Source organism: Micropterus dolomieu, linkage group LG20 (genome assembly GCF_021292245.1).
Source record: "Micropterus dolomieu isolate WLL.071019.BEF.003 ecotype Adirondacks linkage group LG20, ASM2129224v1, whole genome shotgun sequence".
Lineage (NCBI taxonomy): Eukaryota > Metazoa > Chordata > Actinopteri > Centrarchiformes > Centrarchidae > Micropterus > Micropterus dolomieu.
This window is the reverse complement of record NC_060169.1, coordinates 16973638-16993478: the sequence shown is the minus strand read 5'-3', so window position 1 is coordinate 16993478 and position 19841 is coordinate 16973638. Positions and strand designations below refer to the sequence as shown.

The 19841-nt window shown below is 40.3% G+C and overlaps 1 protein-coding gene across 2 annotated transcripts; it reads left to right on the top strand.

Moving 5' to 3' along the window:
* The first annotated feature begins 737 nt into the window (after positions 1-737).
* Positions 738-18460, top strand: alx4a (ALX homeobox 4a). Of its 2 annotated transcripts, none has more exons than XM_046033086.1 (4): positions 738-1089; positions 13246-13565; positions 17686-17814; positions 17988-18460. In XM_046033086.1, exons 1-4 carry the CDS (start codon positions 738-740, stop codon positions 18306-18308), a joined length of 1122 nt encoding a protein of 373 aa, XP_045889042.1. In that variant the 3' UTR covers positions 18309-18460. The 2 variants fall into 2 exon arrangements, with proteins under 2 accessions (XP_045889042.1, XP_045889044.1); XM_046033088.1 differs by lacking the exon at positions 13246-13565 and adding an exon at positions 5821-5835 and having other exon boundaries at positions 738-1093; positions 17706-17814.
* Positions 18461-19841: the final 1381 nt, after the last annotated feature.

The following is a 19841-nucleotide window of genomic DNA, read 5'->3' as shown; positions in this document are numbered from 1 at the left end:
GACACATCAAAATGTTTCACTATGGGTGAATACAAAATGAAAAGGATACAAGTGACTTAAAATTCGTTTCAAGTGATAATTAAGGCTCTGATAAACTAAGTAGGCTACCAGTTTTATTCAGAAGCCACAGCGTTGGCTGTAGGAGCACAATCGGCCGAGTATGGATGATTTGGCTTTGATGAACCACTGCGAATGAAGCGTGAAATTGTGCCCTCTCCGCCCCAGTGCCATCACTCATGGGCTATATTCATATCCAAATTGCATTAATGTCATGTGTTAAGCCCCCCCCCCCCTTTTTCAAACCCCCCCCCCCCCCCCCCCCCCCCCCTCCACACACAGCTAATAAACGACCTAACTCGTTCATGTCATCAGCATAATCACTTAGGAAAGGTCCTGAAGCCTGGAGATCTGGGTCCCATCCTCAGAGGAAAGACGGGTTTGTGTAACTCTCCTCAAACCTGAAGGGGAGTTTGGAGTGTTTGGTCAACGACAGTGGTTCCTGGAAAAGATCTGAATCGTTTTATAACCAAACCCAGCTGCGGTCTGGTGTATGCTGCAGTCTATGCGTGCATGTGTGTGTGTGTGTGTATGCTCATCTGTATGAGGTAGAGGAGGGGGGGGGGGGGGGGGGGGGGGGGGGGGGGGTCTGCGCTTCCCTTGCCGAGAGAGAGAGAGAGAGAGAGAGAGAGAGAAAGAGAAAAAATTGGTCTTTTTCTCCCCTTGACTCTTTTTTAGGCATGAACGCCGAGACCTGCGTTTCATACAACGATATGACATCCATGGATTCGTATTATAGCCCCTCTGTAGCGCAAGGTAGGGATCACCAGACGGACCACTTTAGAACATTCCCATTCACTGACACCAAATACAGCCCCACTGCCTTCCTGCCCAACAAAGGTCAGGCTTACGGAGAAAAGTCCCGGAGCCCCTTCCAGCAGGAGTGCCAGTCATTGGATGCCGCCGCAGCTGGGCAAGGCACTTTCAGCAAATACCACCTCTTCATGCAGAGGTCTTCTTGCAAAACACCACCCGAGGAGGGCAAACTGCACCAGGAGAGCGGACACAACGGAGCGCTCATCCCGTACTATGGTGAGTGGAGAAAAAAACAAAAAACAAACTTTAACAAGATTGACTTCCAGGCGTCCGGCCACGGTCCACTTGGCAAGGTGAGGCTTCCCAAAGACTAAACACAAGTCCAGAACTGAGTTTGTTGAGTTGTTGTTGTTATAAAGGGGAGGAAATATAAGCAGAAATGTATCATGAGGATGTTTTCTCCGTGCAGTTGTTTTGTGTCTGGTAATTTCCTGTACCTGTGCAGATATCTGTTAACTTGTCATCGTTCATCACTTGTTCCCACAAAACCCGCAGATGTAGCCCAAGTGGTTTGGACGTTTCGATCGCAGTGCATGGCACACATGCGTAAAAGGGCCATTGTGGTTCCGTGAGTGAACTGACAGAACTCAGATATGTCATGACGCATTTGATCCGAAATTGTATTTTCACTCTCTGACTGATAAACATTACATGTCCAAAACTGTTTCAACGGGTTTGGTGCATTTAAAAACTGTCATTTGTTTTGTTTTCTTCTTCCGGTCTCCTGTAAGAAACCCCCAATAGTGTGTAAATAACATCAGCAAACGTTTTTTCTCCAGCAGCAGCAGCAATGGACATCCCAGGCATGGCCTGTAGTAGTTATGTGCGTAACACAGTTAAGAAGAGGCATAATCTTCCCGACTATCAAATTGTCCCTTTGGCCATCAAAATTAAATTAGAGCGCATTTAATGCGATAATCTGCATTACAATCCTTAATATTGGAGCTGAGTCGGACAATTGAATTAACAAGTTTTCAGATGGCACAAATAGTTAGCTCCAAACTGATAATATTTTCATTTCATTGCTCTGCCTGATTGGCTCCAATTAGATTTAATTGCATGGGAACACTTCTGTAATGGGTGAATGAAGAGGGTGTAAATCAAACTTTGACCTTCGTTAGGCAATCGCAACTTTCAAGCAGCATTAATTCGTTATTAATTCCCCCACCCCACCCTCTCACCTGAAACACACACGGTATGAAAACTGGAGTATCAATATTTGTCATCCAAAAAGAAGCATTCAATGCTTTTGTTAAATTAAAACACAGACAACCCGCATTTAACTGGTTTGCCCTCAACTGCATCCCTGCCTGCTCATACAGCACAAACACACACACACACACACACACACAAAATAAGACTAACCTTTGATATCATGACAGTAATTAAAATTTTTAATCCAGATTTAATGTAGTCAGTAGAGTCCATCTATGGGCCACAACTTGGAAAGAATAAAGCGACAGAAATAAGGAGACAAAGAAACACAACACACAAAAGAAAAATTGTTGAAGAGTTAAATAAACTATCATCTAGTGTGTATTGTACCTTTCAGGCTCAAATATCAAACACTGCTACCTTTTTATTCAATTCTGCGAGTCTTAAGTCTACTTTTTTTTTTTTTTTTTTTTTTTTTTTTTTACGTTGAATTGAGATCAGGTCTGAATTTTAATTTAGTTTTTTAGGTAACGAGCACAATAGAAGCATTCTGGACTTCAATAAAGTCAGAAAGCCTGTCTCTCTCTCTCTCTCTCTCTGCTTACAAAGTGTACACAATTAGTTTTAAATACCTTAAACATGTGAAAATAATCTCATATTTTTAAGAACTTTGTTGTAAACGGGCAAACAAAATAATCATGTTTAATATAGGCCTATTGCGAAAACAAAATATACACAAGATGAGATACGTACATGTGAATGGACATACAGTTATATTTGGACAACTGTGTGTGATTCGTGTATGCAATCCCCAAAAATTATTTAAATCATCATTTTAATAATATCAGGGAGCGAATATATCAGAGAGTGAAAAGACAATAATATATAATATATAATTTAGTAATACGTTTTTTGGCCTTCCACCACAACGCTTTTACGCAAGAAGTCGTCGGTCCTTCTTCGTTGATGTGCACGAGCTGCTTGTCGATCAGTATTACACTGAAATGTTTAATGGAAGCAGTTTAAGGATGTTTTGACAGTTTCTGGAAATCGGCCTGCAGAAAAAAAAAAAATTTACAGCTCCAAAATGTCAAGAACGGAGATCAATCTTTTCAAAAGCTCATACTTCTTTTATTATGACTGTTAAGTTTTTATTACCTATTAACTTTGACATCCGGTAAACCCAGATTTTATAATGTGTTGTAAATAAACCGCAGCTATTAGGCTGTGAGTAAATTACAATTTTAGTTCAAACTATAAAAAAAACCCCTCCATTTCCTGCAATTTATTTATTTATCTTAATGCTCAACCTGAAGGGAGAAATGGTGCGATCATGTTTGCTGCGTCCTCATGAAGGGTAAGTTAGTGAAATTACATAAAAATTTAATTTAATTTCTCGACTTATTTATAGCCTACTATTTTTGTTTGTGTTTTTCATTTTAATATCACGGTTAGACTTTTAGAGTGAAATATGCACGCGCAGACTGTCAGGTTTACTGGCAGGCCAGACACTTCAAGGAGCCTTAAATATAATGACGGGATTCACAGTGCAAAAGAAAGCAGGAAAAAACATCTCGGCTCTATAGACAAGAAGAGCTCTGAAATTAATGCGACTCAGATGTCAACTTCTCTGTTTGCCTTTGACTTGGCCCTTCAGAAAGAAAACTTCATTTAACTCTTGGAACAGGAGAGATCCTGTTTTTACATTTGTAGAATTTATGTTTTGTTACCTTCTCTCCGATGTAATTTAGAAATTAAATTTATATTGACACGTAAATGTGCGAAGATTGAGGCTTTAAAAAAAACTAGATCGAAATTCATTGTTTTCCTTGTGATTCTCAGTGACTGAAGGTTCTAGTTAACCCATCTTTTTACTGACTTCTGCACCACTGACTGGATATAAATTGAAGGCAGCAGTAAAATATGCCGAACTTACTAGCTGAGGAGAAAAATGATAAATGATTCCTGATGTGTTTATTGGAAAATGCTGGTGTATTTTACTTCCTGGCTCATTTCTTTTATGAAACCTGTATTTTGCACAATAGCAGGGCTGTTTCCGATAGGCAGAGAATGGCTTTGTTGTTATAATTTGTGGCTTGATCCATTCAGTCAAAGGTGATGTGATGACTGGTCTCAGAGCTGTCTGAAGGGCAGGCTGCCAACTATAACTCTGACATTTTTTGGCCATAGAAAACAGCATGTCTGTCTAATAACCATTTACATACATTAGATTCACTACAAACACAGTTATTGTTTCTACTCAACACACTGCCAATCATGTTGATACATGAAATCAACAAGGCAGCTCTTAGAGCATCAGCTTTCAGCACAGGCAGAGACTGTTTCTAGGTAGCCTTACAACAACAGTAGAGTTGCAGGCTTAAAGAGGCAAAAATAACAAATTTAACAGCGGAGAAAGAAGTTTTCAGATCCTTTCCCATAGTTGAACTAATAATAAAACAATGTAAAACTACTTTATCACAAATAAAAGTCCTTTATTTAAGATTTAACTTTAGTTTAAGTACAGAAATGCTATCAGTAAAATGTAAAATGTTTAATGTTAATATAACACTGGCTAATTTCATTTATTTATTTATATAGCACTTATCAAACAAAAGTACAAAGTGCTTTACAAAAGATAAACACAGCGTGAAAAAAGGGCATGTAACACCACCATAAAGATAAAATGCATGAGGACAATGCAAGATACAAAAAACAAATGAAAAAAATAAATGGAAATCACAAGTAGGTAAAACAAATTTACGATAAACAAGAGACTAGAATAAATAACAACTTTGTATGACTAAAATAAACACCATAAAATAAAATAACACCACAACATATTTTATAAGATGATGATATCTTTTGCATATAAAATTCAAATCTGCAAAGGCACTCCACTGCAGCTGCCAAATAAATGCAGTGAAGTAAAAAGTACAATATTTAACATGTGTAAATCAACTAAAGTAAAGGCCTCAAAATTATACTTAAGTCAAAGACATGTTTTTAGGTTTATTAAATAAGTAATGCTGGCCACTGAACGATTAAAAAAAAAATCAACATAAAAATGGTCAAACTGCTGAGGGACTTGATTGAACAAATGGGGCCCTGAGGATGATTTTATCCGTCTCACCTACACGCCTTTTTGATCCTCCAGAGACAACACACTTCCTCTTTTGATGTGTTTGTGTCTTCTCTCAGTGTCTGAGGGTGCTGACCTTTAGCTTGGCTTGCCTGCCCTTGTCTGTTTGGAGGGCAGGGTGAATTTCCCTGCACGCAGCAGAGAAAATCCATTCGAACCCCCTGTTTGAAACTCTCTGGTGTCAAAGTAGAGCAACATGTGGAGTCCAATTTTACACAGTAAACGTTTAACTACACCAATAAGGCAAATGTTGTTACTTTGTTGTTGCACTGATGTTGATTTGTAGGCCTAATTATAGTGGGATCGTGCCTTTTATCACTTTTTTTTTGTTTTTTACAGTGACTGAGATGTGCAGGGTAATGACATCTTTGCAACAATTACAAACTGCTGGTGTAATTTCAAGACATTAAAAGGTTGCTGTTGATCACAGCTTTAACCATAATTTATTTTTTCGGGCAAAGTGAGAATTTGATCCAGTTCTGCTGCCCTGCAAGCGTAAATATTTAATTCCCTGCAGAAGCAGTTTAAGACCATCATCCCAAGTAGGACCAACATTAAAGGTGTGATTGCACTGGCTTCTGAGATTTTGTCACTCCCATCTCCTGCCCTTTAGTTCCTTCACCATCTTCAACCTGGCACAACCATTTCAGCCTCTCTCAGCGGCCGTCTGTGCTGATTGGTTCGAGCAGGGAGTAATGGGAACCAGCCATGCAGCCCAGACAACTGAGGCACACTTCAGCAAGTCAATGACATGAGTGGAGGTGACAAGGACTCAGGATCATTTTACCATTTAGCTTAAAGTTTGGCAGGGCAATTTACATTAGGCTCAGTTTGCATGGTCGAGTGAGAGCAGCAGGGCAGAAAGGCTCATGCTGTCCAGGACTTCCTTTGGTCTCTTTGTCACTGCGTCATGTAAACTGAACACTGGGACAGCCGTGGAGGACTGCATCAACACAGAATTGCAGAGATTCCTTTTTTTTTTTTACCTGTTATGTGTGGGTATAATAAGGTGACCTTTCTCACATCAGTCACTTAACTTTGTTTGATTGGATTTGCATTTCTCTATTGTTCTTTGCAAGGCAGAATAATATTTTGTATATAACAGTAATGGCTGACCTTTTTGAGGTAACATGTACACGGTTACAACATACATACAGAAACATAGAATTTTCAAGGTATTACCTCCTTAAGTACAATCACTGTACAGCTTCACTAATGTATTAAAAAACAGCACTTCTGGATTTTTATTTTTATTGAATGCAATTGGTTTTTGAGACTTTGGTAGGTTTTGAAAAGTTGAATAGTAACTTGCTTGAGGATCTAAACATGTATTTTATAAAAAACATACATAAATACAGTAGAAATGGATTTAAGGTTCTCTTCAACAGCAGCTATTTTATTTTAATTTTTTATTTTTGTTCAGTATTTATTATGTGAAACTGCCATCATCAGATTAAATAAAAAAAGCACTCTAATGCACGGGTAGGCCTATAAAAATACTTGAATATGTCATGTTTTGCCAGTATTTGTCTGTCTGATTATCTTAAACATGTACTGTATTTCCATGGTGGACAGATAGGCCTTAAGCCAATGATCATTTCAGAAGATTTCGTTGGTGACTGAACAGTTGTATTTCTGCCGTTAGACAATTATTATTTCTTATCCATACCTATGAACCTTACAGGTAGAGAGTTGTGATTCCAAGGCCTACAGGATTGTTGCAGTGCACATTGTTAGGATTGATGCCTTTTAAATTTTTTGGGAAGTTGGCTGGTGGAAATTGGTTGTATTTTGTGCTCTCAAACTGCTGTTTCAATATTCAGTATTTCATAACCTGAATCCTCAGAAGGAAGAAGTGATCATGCATTTTGTTAAGTGAGTTTCCCAGCAAAGTAATTTTCATTTTTGATGTGCGTGCACACAAAAATGTACTATAGCAAGTTTTTCCCACTCGGATGGAATGTTCTCTTTCGATCGAACAACAAAAACATAAGATGAAGGAAATTCTGTTTTGCTCCAAGGTCTGAGAGAAACATTTGGAAAAGAGCTAGTGGGAGGGAGAGAGACACAGAGGGGGAGAGAGCAAGCATGACAAAGAGTGCGTGAGAGGTGATTTATCAGTTTTAAGCTTTATGAACTTTCTTTTTCAGTCTGTGAATTTTGCCTGCTGAGATGGATCTTAGCCCTGCTCAGTCAGCAGAGTTGAATTTCAAAGTGAATGGCTACCTATCGCATGGTCACAAAAGAAAACGTTAAAAAAAACCAACTAAAGAGTAATGTGCTGATGTTGGCTGAGGGTCTATCTGTGGGACACACCATTGACCATTTCCAAATTACATCAGTGGCTTAAAAACGCACTGTTTAAGGGCATTGTGAGTGCGTGTTATGTGTGTGTAGAGTATGCGAGTGTGTACTGTATATTGTCACAAAATGTTTGGATGAATGCACCTGACACCATACCAAGCAAGTAAAGTGCCAAGCTATTCATAGTCAGTCCAAATGAAACAAGGTTAGGTTTCAAGAAGAGAGTCAGAGAAACTTTGACTGCACCTTCAGCAGTCATGGAAAAAGTATTAAGATCCTTTAATTTAAGCAGCTATAGTAGCTACTCTTACAATACAATCATGACAATGTGAAAACAATGTGACAATAGGAAAGGGGTTGGTCGTAGTGAGGAAACTACGGAGAATTATCTGCTGCTTCCCTCTGCTTTACAGAGCTTTATAATGAATTTCGGCTCACTGTTTTTCTGTCCTGACCCAACTTCACTGTTTTTTAAAATGAAATTAGTAATTTAATGTACTCTCCCTGCTCACTCACATAGGGTTGTTTTCTACCTGCTTAGCACCAAACAGGAGTCAGACAAAGTTACCTGTGAACAAAGTGAAACATTTAGCAGCTAAAGAGCCAGACATTTCCCTCAGGAGTTGGTGGTGACCCAAAACGGAGCTAAAATAGAATAAATGTTGAATTTGCATTTGCCAGGTGGTGAGAAACACGACTCCAAATGAGTGATTATGTTGCTCTGTAACTGCTGGATGTGTAAATAAGAAGCTGTTTGCTAACAAGTTCACCATGTTAACTTAAAAGGGTGATGACATGTCAGTGTTGTGTTCTCAACTTATTTCCGCTGCCCACACAGTGGTCCCCAAAAATCAATTATTGTTTAAGTGAAAGCAACAATGTTACAATATGAAAATGCTCCATCACAGATAAAAGTCCTGCATTCAAAAGCTTATATTATTTAAAATAGAATACATTATTTTACTGGATTATTTCTAAAGATACATTCATGAGTAAGCAGTATTTAAATGTTGTAGAGGGCTAAGATGAAGCTACTTTTAATTACTTTGTATTGGCTAGTGTTGGGTGGTTTAATATGAAACAATTTTTAATTATTAACTAATAATGTTTGTCGTGTATTGTATGTGTAATTATTATTTGCAACATAATAATAATAACTACCGCTTTCAGATAATGTAGTGGAGTAAAAAAATACAATATATCCCTCTGGAATGTCTGGGAGTTGAAGTAAAAAGTAGCATCGAATAAAAACAATCAAGTACAAGTACTCTTACTAGAAACCAATGGGTATCAGAAACAACTTCATATATATTCATATGAAATTGTTTCTGATGTCCAGGACCACGCATCAGTATCTCAGCCTGCCTCTGTCTTTGCAGCCAAGCAAAACTTGTTGCTCTATGTTGAATCCCAATCCATATTTTAAGTCAGCAAAACAAATCTCCTGTAACACATACAAATAAATACTTTGCTCACACTTTTCCTTTCCTCCGTGCATATAGTTTAGGCAAACTGTACTTTGTTTTTCCCTTTCCTTCATCTCTTTTTTCTCTTTCTCTCTGCTGTTTCTGTTTCCATGTCTTTCAGATATTTCTTTTTCAGTTTGAGCAACATGTTGTTAATCTCTCTCAGTCGCCGCGTGGTGTGTAATTTATAGTGTTTCCTCTTAACACCGTGAGCTGACCCCAGTCATCCCAGTCAATAAAGAGGCAGGGAAGGTGCCCTGTCGCTTTACAGCCAGTTAAACTGCACTTTGATGTTGCCCTCTCATTTTCTACTGTGAATTAATAGCTGTCCGCGCTGAATGTCTGACCCAAAAGAACGTCATTTTAGCGCTGATATCCACAAAGGAAGTGCCTCACAATATTAAAAATGAGGCACCGTGGAAGGTCTTAAACCAATCCTCATGTTCATTTTGATATGATTGCCAAAGGTGACGTATGTTGTAAAAATATATACTATACTGTTGTGTATGTCACATGAAAATTTAGACTTGTATACAAGTCAGTAATCTATAGTCAGGTGTAAACATTCACGTAAGCTGAACTGCAAATTACTGCTCAGCTTGATCTGTGTATAACCCTTTCTGTATTGTGTATTTACTTTCTGCAGAACGTTCTCTGTGCCCACCACACAGAGCTGTAGACTCTCCTCTCCTCTCTGTGCTCAGTAATTGGAACAGATGCTGACTGTTGGATCCACTGCAGTGAAAATAGAACATTCTGTGGTTGCAACTCAAAACATTTTGCATAGCATATTCGTCTCCAAAGGAAAAAAAAGTAGTGTGTGAGTCTGCTGGATTATTGTTAGGACGTACTTGTGTTAAAGACAGTACATGTAGCACAGAAGTGCAGGTGTGAGCTGAAGATGTCTTTTGCGTAGCAGAAGAAAAAGCCATTTTTGCTGCAGGTTTTGCTGCAGCGTATGCTTTTCACGTCTCCTGACAGGCAATGTTTGCAATACGACTATCTTATGTTCTTCAGACATATGGCATTCCCTGGAGGAGGGCTCACTGCTGTTCACCTTGGGCAGGGTTTGAGAGCCTCGCAGCTACAGCAGATCGAATGGCTAACAAGCAGGAGATTGTCACAATATCCCCCTCCTGCCAAAAAAACATCAATGACATGCGATGTAAACAATGGCCTTTGATCAGCGAGAGGCCTCGTGATTTCAAACAGCCTGACAGCTCTTTTTGCCACGGGAATATGATGAAATAACTAGAGTATTTATGCTAGGACAAAACACATTTGCTCCCTTCAAACTTAACAGGATGTGTTAGTCATGGATAGCGAGGCAATGTTGTGGGCGTTAGACCCCCAGCGAGAAGTCTGCCACCAGAACATGGCCCCTCAGCCTGAGGCCATTTCCAGCAGTGTAGGGCAAACATCTCAGGAACCAGATCCTCGGTGCTCATTGAATCTCTCAGGGCTGAAATGCATCTGGTCTTATACATGGTTCCTCAGTCCTTTACCGCAGAATGAAGACTGTATAGCAAGGCAGGTTTTACTCTCTTCTTCCTAGGCTGAAATAATATAGAATCAGTACAGAAACTTTGTTGACAATGAGCTTCTGCATGCACAGCTCTCCTCAGCAAGGCTTCAGATGGAGTGAAAAAAAGTGTAGGCTCTGGTCATCAAACCTCAATACTTTTTGAGTTTTGCAATTGAGTATTGAAAACAGGTACTGAAAGCTGGCATTTATTTTTTTGAAGATGTGCCCTCAAATTAAGGTAATTTAAGTATTTGGTATTTTTGTATCAGTAAACAAAAGTCAGGTATCGTATTGGCACTGGTATCAAAAACATTAAAGCAAACCCAAGCCCTAGCCATTAGATCTTAAAATACTCAGTCCTCAATATATCCATAAAATTAGATGTCCTTAATAACAGTGACAGTTCAATATAAACTAGTCAGACACCAGTATTTCTGAAAAGTGAAATTTTCCATCCACGAGAGGCAATTTTTGTATTTTATGATGAAGAAAATTAACAATGAACGTAAAACATAGATAGGAAGGCAGTATTTTCTGCACAAAACATTCAATGTTAGAACAAAACAAATCTGCAACACAGATGTTGGAGCTCACATACCTGAATTGAATAAAAGAACATCAGAAGAGCAAGTTCATATGACATGACATTAGGTGTCTGCATGCACACCTTAAAAGGACAGAAGGCCAAACGTCACATAATGATAATAAAATAAAACAATATAAAAGATCCCCCAAAATTTTGCCACAAACAATTACTTAGACAATATAGCAAAATATGCACCAATTTATCATCTGTTACATGCATCCCACAGATCAACTCATCCACAAATAAAACAACTTATTTGTAGTTTTGATCCTTATCTAATGGAGGAATCCCACAACCTTTTGACTTTTTTAAACACCCCTGTGCCTACAACTTGGTAATTTAATTTATCACTTGTCCTGCTGAGACTTGTGCTGTTGACAAAAACTTGCACTTGAAATACACACTTTTGTGCACGTGTCTGTGACATAGTCAGCCTATGACAAGCTATCTATTCACCTCACCTTGCAGCACATTACCCAACATGGCTGTGAGTTGAGGGTCACTGGGTGTGTGTGTGTGTGTGTGTGTGTGTGTGTGTGTGTGTGTGTATGTGTGTGTGAGAGAGAGAGAGAGAGAGAGATCTTCTGTGCTGACTGAGTACTGAGAATTGCACATGGGGCTCACATGAACACACACACACCTGCTGGTTCTAACCTGACAAATTGTCGGGTGGGCAGATGAGCAGAGACGTCCTCGATCCTGAAAATAACTTCACCTCAGATGGTATCGAGGAGCAGGAAGGTGCAGCGCTGTGAGTTGCCACTAGACTGAGCCAGAGGGTGGGGGCTCGCAGGCCTCATTAAGCGGCCTGAAAACAAACGCTTACAGCTATTACATCCTCCACGATGTGGATGTGCATTAATCCAAAGATGTGTGTATAAACTGGATGGATCGGTGAAGGGCAGCAGCAGGGCAAAAAGAGCTGCCAGCGTAGACAAGAACGCTGGCCCGAGACACGGCTGTGGAAATTTATGATCAGAGAGCTGCCTGAGGTTTTACAGTTAAGCTGCAGCCATAAAGAAAGTGTGCGTGCGACAGAAAGAGAAAGAGAGAGAACAAAGGTGTGTCTCTCTCTTCTTTGAGTGGCTAGACATTACTCCCCAGCAAATTAATTGACAGTCTTGCTGCCAGGTGACTTTGCAGCCACAAAATAGACCACAGTCACACACAGCACTGAAAAACAGAGCCTGAGTGAAAGTGAGAGAGAGTGGTGTGTGTGTGTGTGTGTTTTGGAGCAGAGGCCGTGGGTGGTTGGGGAGGGTATGCAGTTAAAAAAGCTGCAACTTTCTGTCAGTCTCAAATTATGACCAGAGTGCCTGCTCCCCAGCACATCACAGAATGATCTACGAACTACAACTGGATCCCGTAAGCAGCCAGTGATCCCGGTCATCCATTACACAGGCAGACAGACAAACAAATCGACACATACTCAGCACTGCGCTCCAACAGATTTCACAACTGAATTTCCTCACAAAAGAGCGAGAAATTACTTTGTTCCACCCTATCAAACCACATGAATTATTATACTGATCCTACGAATAAATCACCAGTTATGAATATACTACCAGAGGCAAGTAACTGAGTGTAAGAGCTGAGTAGAATAGAGGCTCGGTAAAAACGTTTTAAATCTGTTTGCTTTCTGAAGGTACTAACAAAAAGGAACAATTTTTTTCTCAGGTGGCAGTGATGAAAATATATCTAACTTACAACAAAAATCTTTCTTGAAAGGAGAAAAACAGCACAATGTACAGTAGATCCTCTTTCAGCATTTATATTCCATCAGCAGTCACTTCTAATTACTGATTTATGAATTAAAAGCAGTTGTATTTCTGTGTGGACATGTGAGATGTTTTAAAACTCCATTTCCCAGAAGCTTTTAAGTGACAAATGTTGCATTATGGACAGACAGAATTGCAAAAAGCCGGTTTCAACATTTTGAGTTGAGTTGCTCTTAAATCAGTTAACTCTGCATTGTAGCCTGCTTGTGCTGTACAGTACAGCTGAAAGTGAAAAAAGACAAGTTATAACACTCGTTTTTGCCTGACATCATGTAATGATCTACATTTTTTATTTTCACATTCGTCTTCTGCTAGAAGGTAACACATTCACAAATATCTGCTTTGATTCAATCCTCATAAAATTGGAAAAACATGAACCTCCTTTAACAGTTTCCATCTCCTTCCTGTGTCTGCAGGTAAAGACAGTTCAGGTCTGACAGACTCTGACTTGGCGCCAGACTCAGACCCACCTGGAATGGACACCAGCTACCTGGCTGTGAAGGATCAGGGCGTGAAGGTGGCCTCTGATAGGCCACCAGGCACAGACTTGTCAAGCCCTCTGGACAAGGGCGATGTTGGTGAAAGTAACAAGGGGAAGAAAAGGCGCAACCGCACAACCTTTACAAGCTACCAGCTGGAAGAGCTGGAGAAGGTTTTCCAGAAGACGCACTATCCAGACGTGTATGCCCGGGAGCAGCTGGCACTGAGGACTGACCTGACTGAAGCCCGTGTGCAGGTAATGCAGGAGTATTTTGGGGAAAGTCACATGCAGCTAAATATAAATAATAAAAAGCGCTTTACACTACATGTCACATTCACAACACACAGTGATGGCAGAGGCTACCATGTAAGGTGCCAGCTGCTCATCAGAAAGAAACAGACACACTGCAATTTGGGGTTCAGTATCTTGCCCAAAGACATTTTGACATGCAGACTGGAAGAGCTGGGGACCGACCCTCCAATCTTCCAATTAGTGGGAAACTTGCTCTACCTCCAGAGCCACAGCCTCTCTAATCACAGCAACAACAGGCCTATCCTACCAATAAGTAAATAAGTCTTCGTCACAGCAGAACAGATGATGTTTAAACAGCACAACCTCATGGATCCTTCAACATCTGCAGCTCTGCAGAGATAACGTCACTCACAGAACAACATGAGAGATTTATCTGGTAATGTGGGAGTTGAGGAGAGAGAGAGTGGGGGAGTGGGAGTTAACAGAGGCCAGGGGGCCCATGGGGCTGAGGTTTGAGCCGCCTGGGCCTCATCTGTGCAGTTTTCATTTCATCAGCATTCAATATGCGGAGACTTGTTTGACTCTGCTGTGTGTCGATGGGATCGTCTCAGTGGCCTTTTTTCTTTGTACCTGCGCCTTTTGGTTTCCTGAATTTGTGAGTTCAGATATGCTGGTATTAGTAGAGCCTGAGGCATGCAGCACCTCTCTGACTTGAAACCCTTCTAGTGACCTTCTGGCCTGATTTACAAACAATCCGGTCATGACTGCTGTAATGCATTCCAACACTGGTGGAAAGAGACCTCCACCATTTCTGTACACGTGTGGTGTATGTGTATGCCTGTGCATGTTTGTGTGCACCGTGGACTATAAAAGCCCTTGGATTTTCTGTGTTTTTCTTTCATTAACATCCTGTTCAGACAAGAATGTGTCCCTACTGTGGTGTCCAGGTGTGATACCTTTCCCATGAGTTTTGAGTGAAGTTAGCGATTGATATTTCAAGTCAAATCTGAATTTTGACCATTTTTGAGGCATATGGGAAAAATGCAAGTATACAATATTTTGGCTTTATTTTTGCTGTATGCCAGTGCCGTCTATGGGATGAGATAAGAGCTCGATTAAAAACCAATCTTTTACACGACGAGCTGGAGCAGAGACCAGAAAAGCTGTGCAGTGAAACACAGGAAGTCTGTGCAGCCGCAGGGTTATAATTCAACCCTGAGGGCTCTGCTCTGCTGCTCATACTATCACAGACCTGCCTGCTTCAGATGGATTCAGCTTTACAGCCCTCGGCTCTCCCAGCGGCCCTCTTAAACACTCAAGTCAAAAAGATAAAAGAAACAAGATGCCTAGTCATTCAGAGAACAGGGTTCTGTACTCTTTTCAGGTCATTCACACGCAAAAGGACTCACAGCTCATGAATTCTGCGTCTTGAATGAAAAAAAAGAAAAAATAAGAAAGAAAAAAACTTTTGTTTAAATACGAAAACTAAAAAATGCTTCAAGCATGTGAGTATAACTCTGAGGAGGGCAATATTATGCCTCATTGTCTCTGACGGTTCTCCCACACAGAAAAACAAAGGACTTTCAGTTAAAAAACAAAAGGGTCTGGAGATGTTTGCTTTTTCAGTCTCAGTCTTTCAAAGGGAGAAAGTAAGTCCAGATCTGAGTCATATGCACTACAGATACACGGGAAGGTCAGGGGTCAAGGGTCGGGGTTTCAACAACATCACATTTCTCAGATTTGCAGTTCTGTTAGCCCAGAGAGCCCAGAGAGCTCAGAGAGCGGAGATGCCATCTGACATGTGGAGTTCACTGGGCAAACACAGGTGTCCATGAGTTTACAGATCCAAGCAGTTATCGGAAGATGAAATAGCACTAAAAAGCCTGATTTGACCAATTAGGAACCTGACGCACAGGCTCAGTCTAACTTGCAGATATGTTACAATGGATCGATATGCTTCATAATTAAAGAAATGCATAAAAACCTTTGTTAAACCAAGAAGAGTGAGGAATCATGACAAATACCATTTTTATAAAACAACTGAAAACATGATTTTATATACTATTATTCTTAGTCAGTCTCCGAAAACAACTTGTACATTTTTGGTATTCAATAAATCGATTAATGGACAATTTTGATAATCAATTAATCATTTACGTTATTTTACAAGCAAAAATGCCAAATAGACCCTGGGTTCAGTTTCTTCATTGTGAGGAAGAGTTTTGATATGAAGACATCACTTAGAATTTCAGGAACTGGTATGGCCATTTTTGACCACATCAGACATTTTTATATAAACAATTAATCAATTAATTGCGAAAATAATCATTTGTTTAATCAGAATTGAAAACAATTTATAGTTTAGTTTAAGCCTTAGTCAGAAAATTTGTGCCCTTAACAAATCTTGAAAATGACAACTAACAGGTCATGTACCAACACAAAAAAAGACTATAGTTGTAGAGTCTTGGTGCCACACATCATCAATTAGCAAAGCTAATTCAAATTGCAACATATAAATCTTATATAAACAAGACATTATGTGGGAGATGGTTTTGAGGGGAAATCTTGCAAACTTACATTTAATGAACACCAACACTGGTCAGAGGTGTTTCTACGATATTATTAGTGCTTTGAGGGGGTTGGAAAACTGAAGCCAGGCTCAACCATGGATTTCTTTTTACTTTGGTTTGGAAGCTGACATGAGTGACAGCAGAGGCGGGTTATCAATCCTCTGAGCTGGTCTCTCACTTCAAAGTGTTTTCAGCCCCATACAGCTCTCCTGCTGGGGCCAGTTTGGCATTTCTCTGCTCTTTCTCTCTGGGGCTGTAACATAAATAAAGCTTCATTGAAAGTCCACCAGCTACTTAAGCTGTCATGGTCTTTACCAATTACTGTCACGACACAGTGTGTGCAACACAAAAATATGTTCTCCCATTATAATAGCCAACAGACTCGGCACAAAGCAGAGAGTGAGCATGTGAGCGCTGTATGTGACACTGTATTTGTTGAAGCAGAGATACCTTACAAACCTTTCATGTATATTAAACATAAAGCAACCTTCTTTTTGAGAAACTAGTGAACTTGTATGAAGTTGGAGGGAGATGTATGAAAACATCAAGGAAAGAAGGATTACGTCCTCTGGTTTGTGTGCTTCTTTAACTTTGGAGGAGACAGCATCTCAAAGCCAGCTGCTTCAGGCTTCAGGAAATTAAAAAGGAAAATGCAAACAAACCCCAGTTATAATCCCCTCTCACTTTTCAATTTCCCATTTTCCCTCCTTAGATCTATAGTGAGGTGTCTAAGCAAAGAGCAGATAATAATGAAATAACAGATATTATATCAGAGGCTAGTAAGTTTGGTTTGTGCGATAATCAGTCCGGCCAGGGAGTAACAATCAGATAGGCGAGAGTTGTATAGCAAACCGTTAAATTTTGAGTTTTGAAGAAAAGCATGTCAGGTCCAAAACCCATCTGAGGCAAATGTATTTAGATTGCTTTCACACACTCTGATGGTAATTCAAACACAGTAATGCTTTGAATAAACAACGGTGTCAGATTTATATGTCAACTATGATTACAGCAAACATTAGTAATGAGAAAAATGCCTGCCCTTGTCAGACAACAAATAAGCAAAGGTGAAGGGGACAAGATCTGTTTACATTTTGTTTTGAGGACTTAAGTGAAGTGAAGGTTGCAGCACAGTTTACAAAGGCCTTTTTCCTCTTTCTCTATTTCCAGTTTCTTTTCCCCCTCAGCTCAGACTTACACCTCCATTGCCTCTGAATTGTGTTTGTACCTGTGCACTGCAGATATTATTTTTCATAGTTGAGCTTTCAGTCTTCTGGCAGTACTGCATGGGATCCTTTTAAAAGGAAAATTAGATTTTTATCTATAGAAAAGTATTTCCTTCAGATTTGGGGGAACTTCCTGTCAAAGGGTTTAGGTGTACAAGCTACTACACTCCATTTTCCCTTTTTGGAATTTTAAACCTCACATTGACCCAAGACCAAGACTGGATACTTGATAGAAAGAGCTAGATGAAAGCAAAGATCCCTTGTTCGCTCAGAGAAAATCGCCGAACGATCCTGCCAGTTTTATGACATTCAGACATTTTCTCTTTGCAGGTATGGTTTCAGAACCGAAGGGCAAAATGGAGGAAAAGGGAGCGTTTTGGTCAGATGCAGCAGGTCCGAACACATTTCTCAACAGCTTACGAGCTGCCTCTTCTGACACGTCCTGAGAACTACGCACAGGTGCAGTTTTTTTTTCCCTTGTCGTTTTTCTCAACCCAAATGTGATTTCTAAGAGACAGGGTTGATTGTTGTTGATTGATGGGCTCAGAATAGTGTGTCTGATTTGTTATAATATAAGAAAGAAGTCGGTTCTGTCACTCTTTAACAATGTTGATTTCCCATCATTATTTCAGATTCAGAACCCTTCTTGGATCGGTGGCAGCAGTGCAGCATCTCCCGTGCCGGGCTGCGTGGTGCCCTGCGACTCTGTGACTCCATGTATGACACCTCACCCCCACTCTGCCAGCGGGATGTCTGATTTTCTGGGCGTGCCAAGCCCCGGAGGTCATATGGGACAGGGTCACATGGGCAGCCTGTTTGGAGGATCTCCTAGCATGGCCACAGGCATCAACACGTATGATCTCAACATGGACCCTGACCGCAAGTCCTCCAGTATCGCCGCTTTGCGCATGAAGGCCAAAGAACACAGTGCAGCCATATCTTGGGCCACATGATGTGTTGATACCTGCTGGATGGCGGATCTTGTTGATCCCTGAGATGTATACAACAAACCCAGTATTGGGTGAGGGGGCACTAAAATCAGAAACTTTAACGGCAACAGTGACTACCTTCAAAAATGTTGCAATAAAATAATTATGCAAATATACGGATGGGTGAAGATTAATCAAAGAGAAAACAGCAAGAGATTTGGCAAGATAAGTGGCATGGCACTGCTATGTTTCTCCACCCCTCCGGTGGGAGAAAGCAACCACAGTGAGCTTTGTGGAAAGCCTGGTGGGAGGTGATGCTGTACTTTATAACAGGAGTGGCAGTGTAGTACTGATGATATGCGAAGGAAAATGTTACATAATTTCAAACAAAGCCATGCAGTTATATGCTTAAATACAGAATATTCTGTTTGTACAGTGCTTTCCGTGTCATGGAGGTTCTCTGTTCAGGTGCTGTTTTAATTCTACCATATTATTTAAATTTTGAGTGTTATTGTTTTTTCCCCTCCAGTTACTGGTTTTGATTTGACAAATAGCTTGGCAGGCATCCTTAAAACTTTATTTTAAAGTTTAGGTGTAATTGTTAAGCCATGTATATATTATTTTAAGGCAATCATAAGCAGCATTAGCACATGCAGAAGTGTGTAACACACACTGTTGGTATGCTAGTGCTACAGAAAAACTGTTATATCCAGCCTAGCTGTCACATTATGAAGCTTCTCGGATTCAATGCAAACATTTCAGTTGCTAAAAAAGTTTGAAGTGGTTCTGCCCACTAGCATTTAAAAGTCAAACAGATGAAATGTGGTTTGTTTTAGTGCGGTCAGGGTGAGAGATCCACCTGCCGCACTGACTCAGCCTGCTGATGGCCAGAGAATTGAAGGGATGGAGGAGGAAGCGATGTGTGGGAGTATGAGAGGGGCACAGCAGGCCTGCTGCTCTGAGGGCTGAAGAGCCTGGGAGCGCCAGCCTCCAAAAAGAGCCAGCTCTGTTTTCAGAAGGACAGACTCCAAGTGGACATGACTGTGCCCCTTGCATTTCCAGTCTCAGGAGTTTAAGAAGGAGAAGTGCCTACTAGTCAGTCATTCTGCCAGAAATAACACCGAAACCAGCGGCAGCCACCTTTGAAACAGAGGAGGCTGGTGGAGATTACAGAGTGTGTTGACACTTTTAAACACTGAAAGGATGTCAGTGTTCAACAGCCCTATTCTGGACTTTAACACGGCCGTGTTTGGCTGTCATAGCTGACCGGTAAATGGTTGTGAAGCAGCGCTGGCATATATGTTACAGTATCTCTTTCTCTATTTCTCTCATTGTTTTTGTCAAGACCAAACAAAGGAAGACATCGACCAGATTAATTCAGAGTAACCTCTATTCAGTAAGGTTCTGACTGCATCTCAGTTGGATGTGGCTCCTCTTTCTTTATACACCCTGAGGTCCTATTTTACCTCACAAAAACATACTTCTGTTCATCACATACACATCTAATATTTCTCTAAATGATGATGGAAGACAGTATCCAATTTTAGTGAGTGAGAA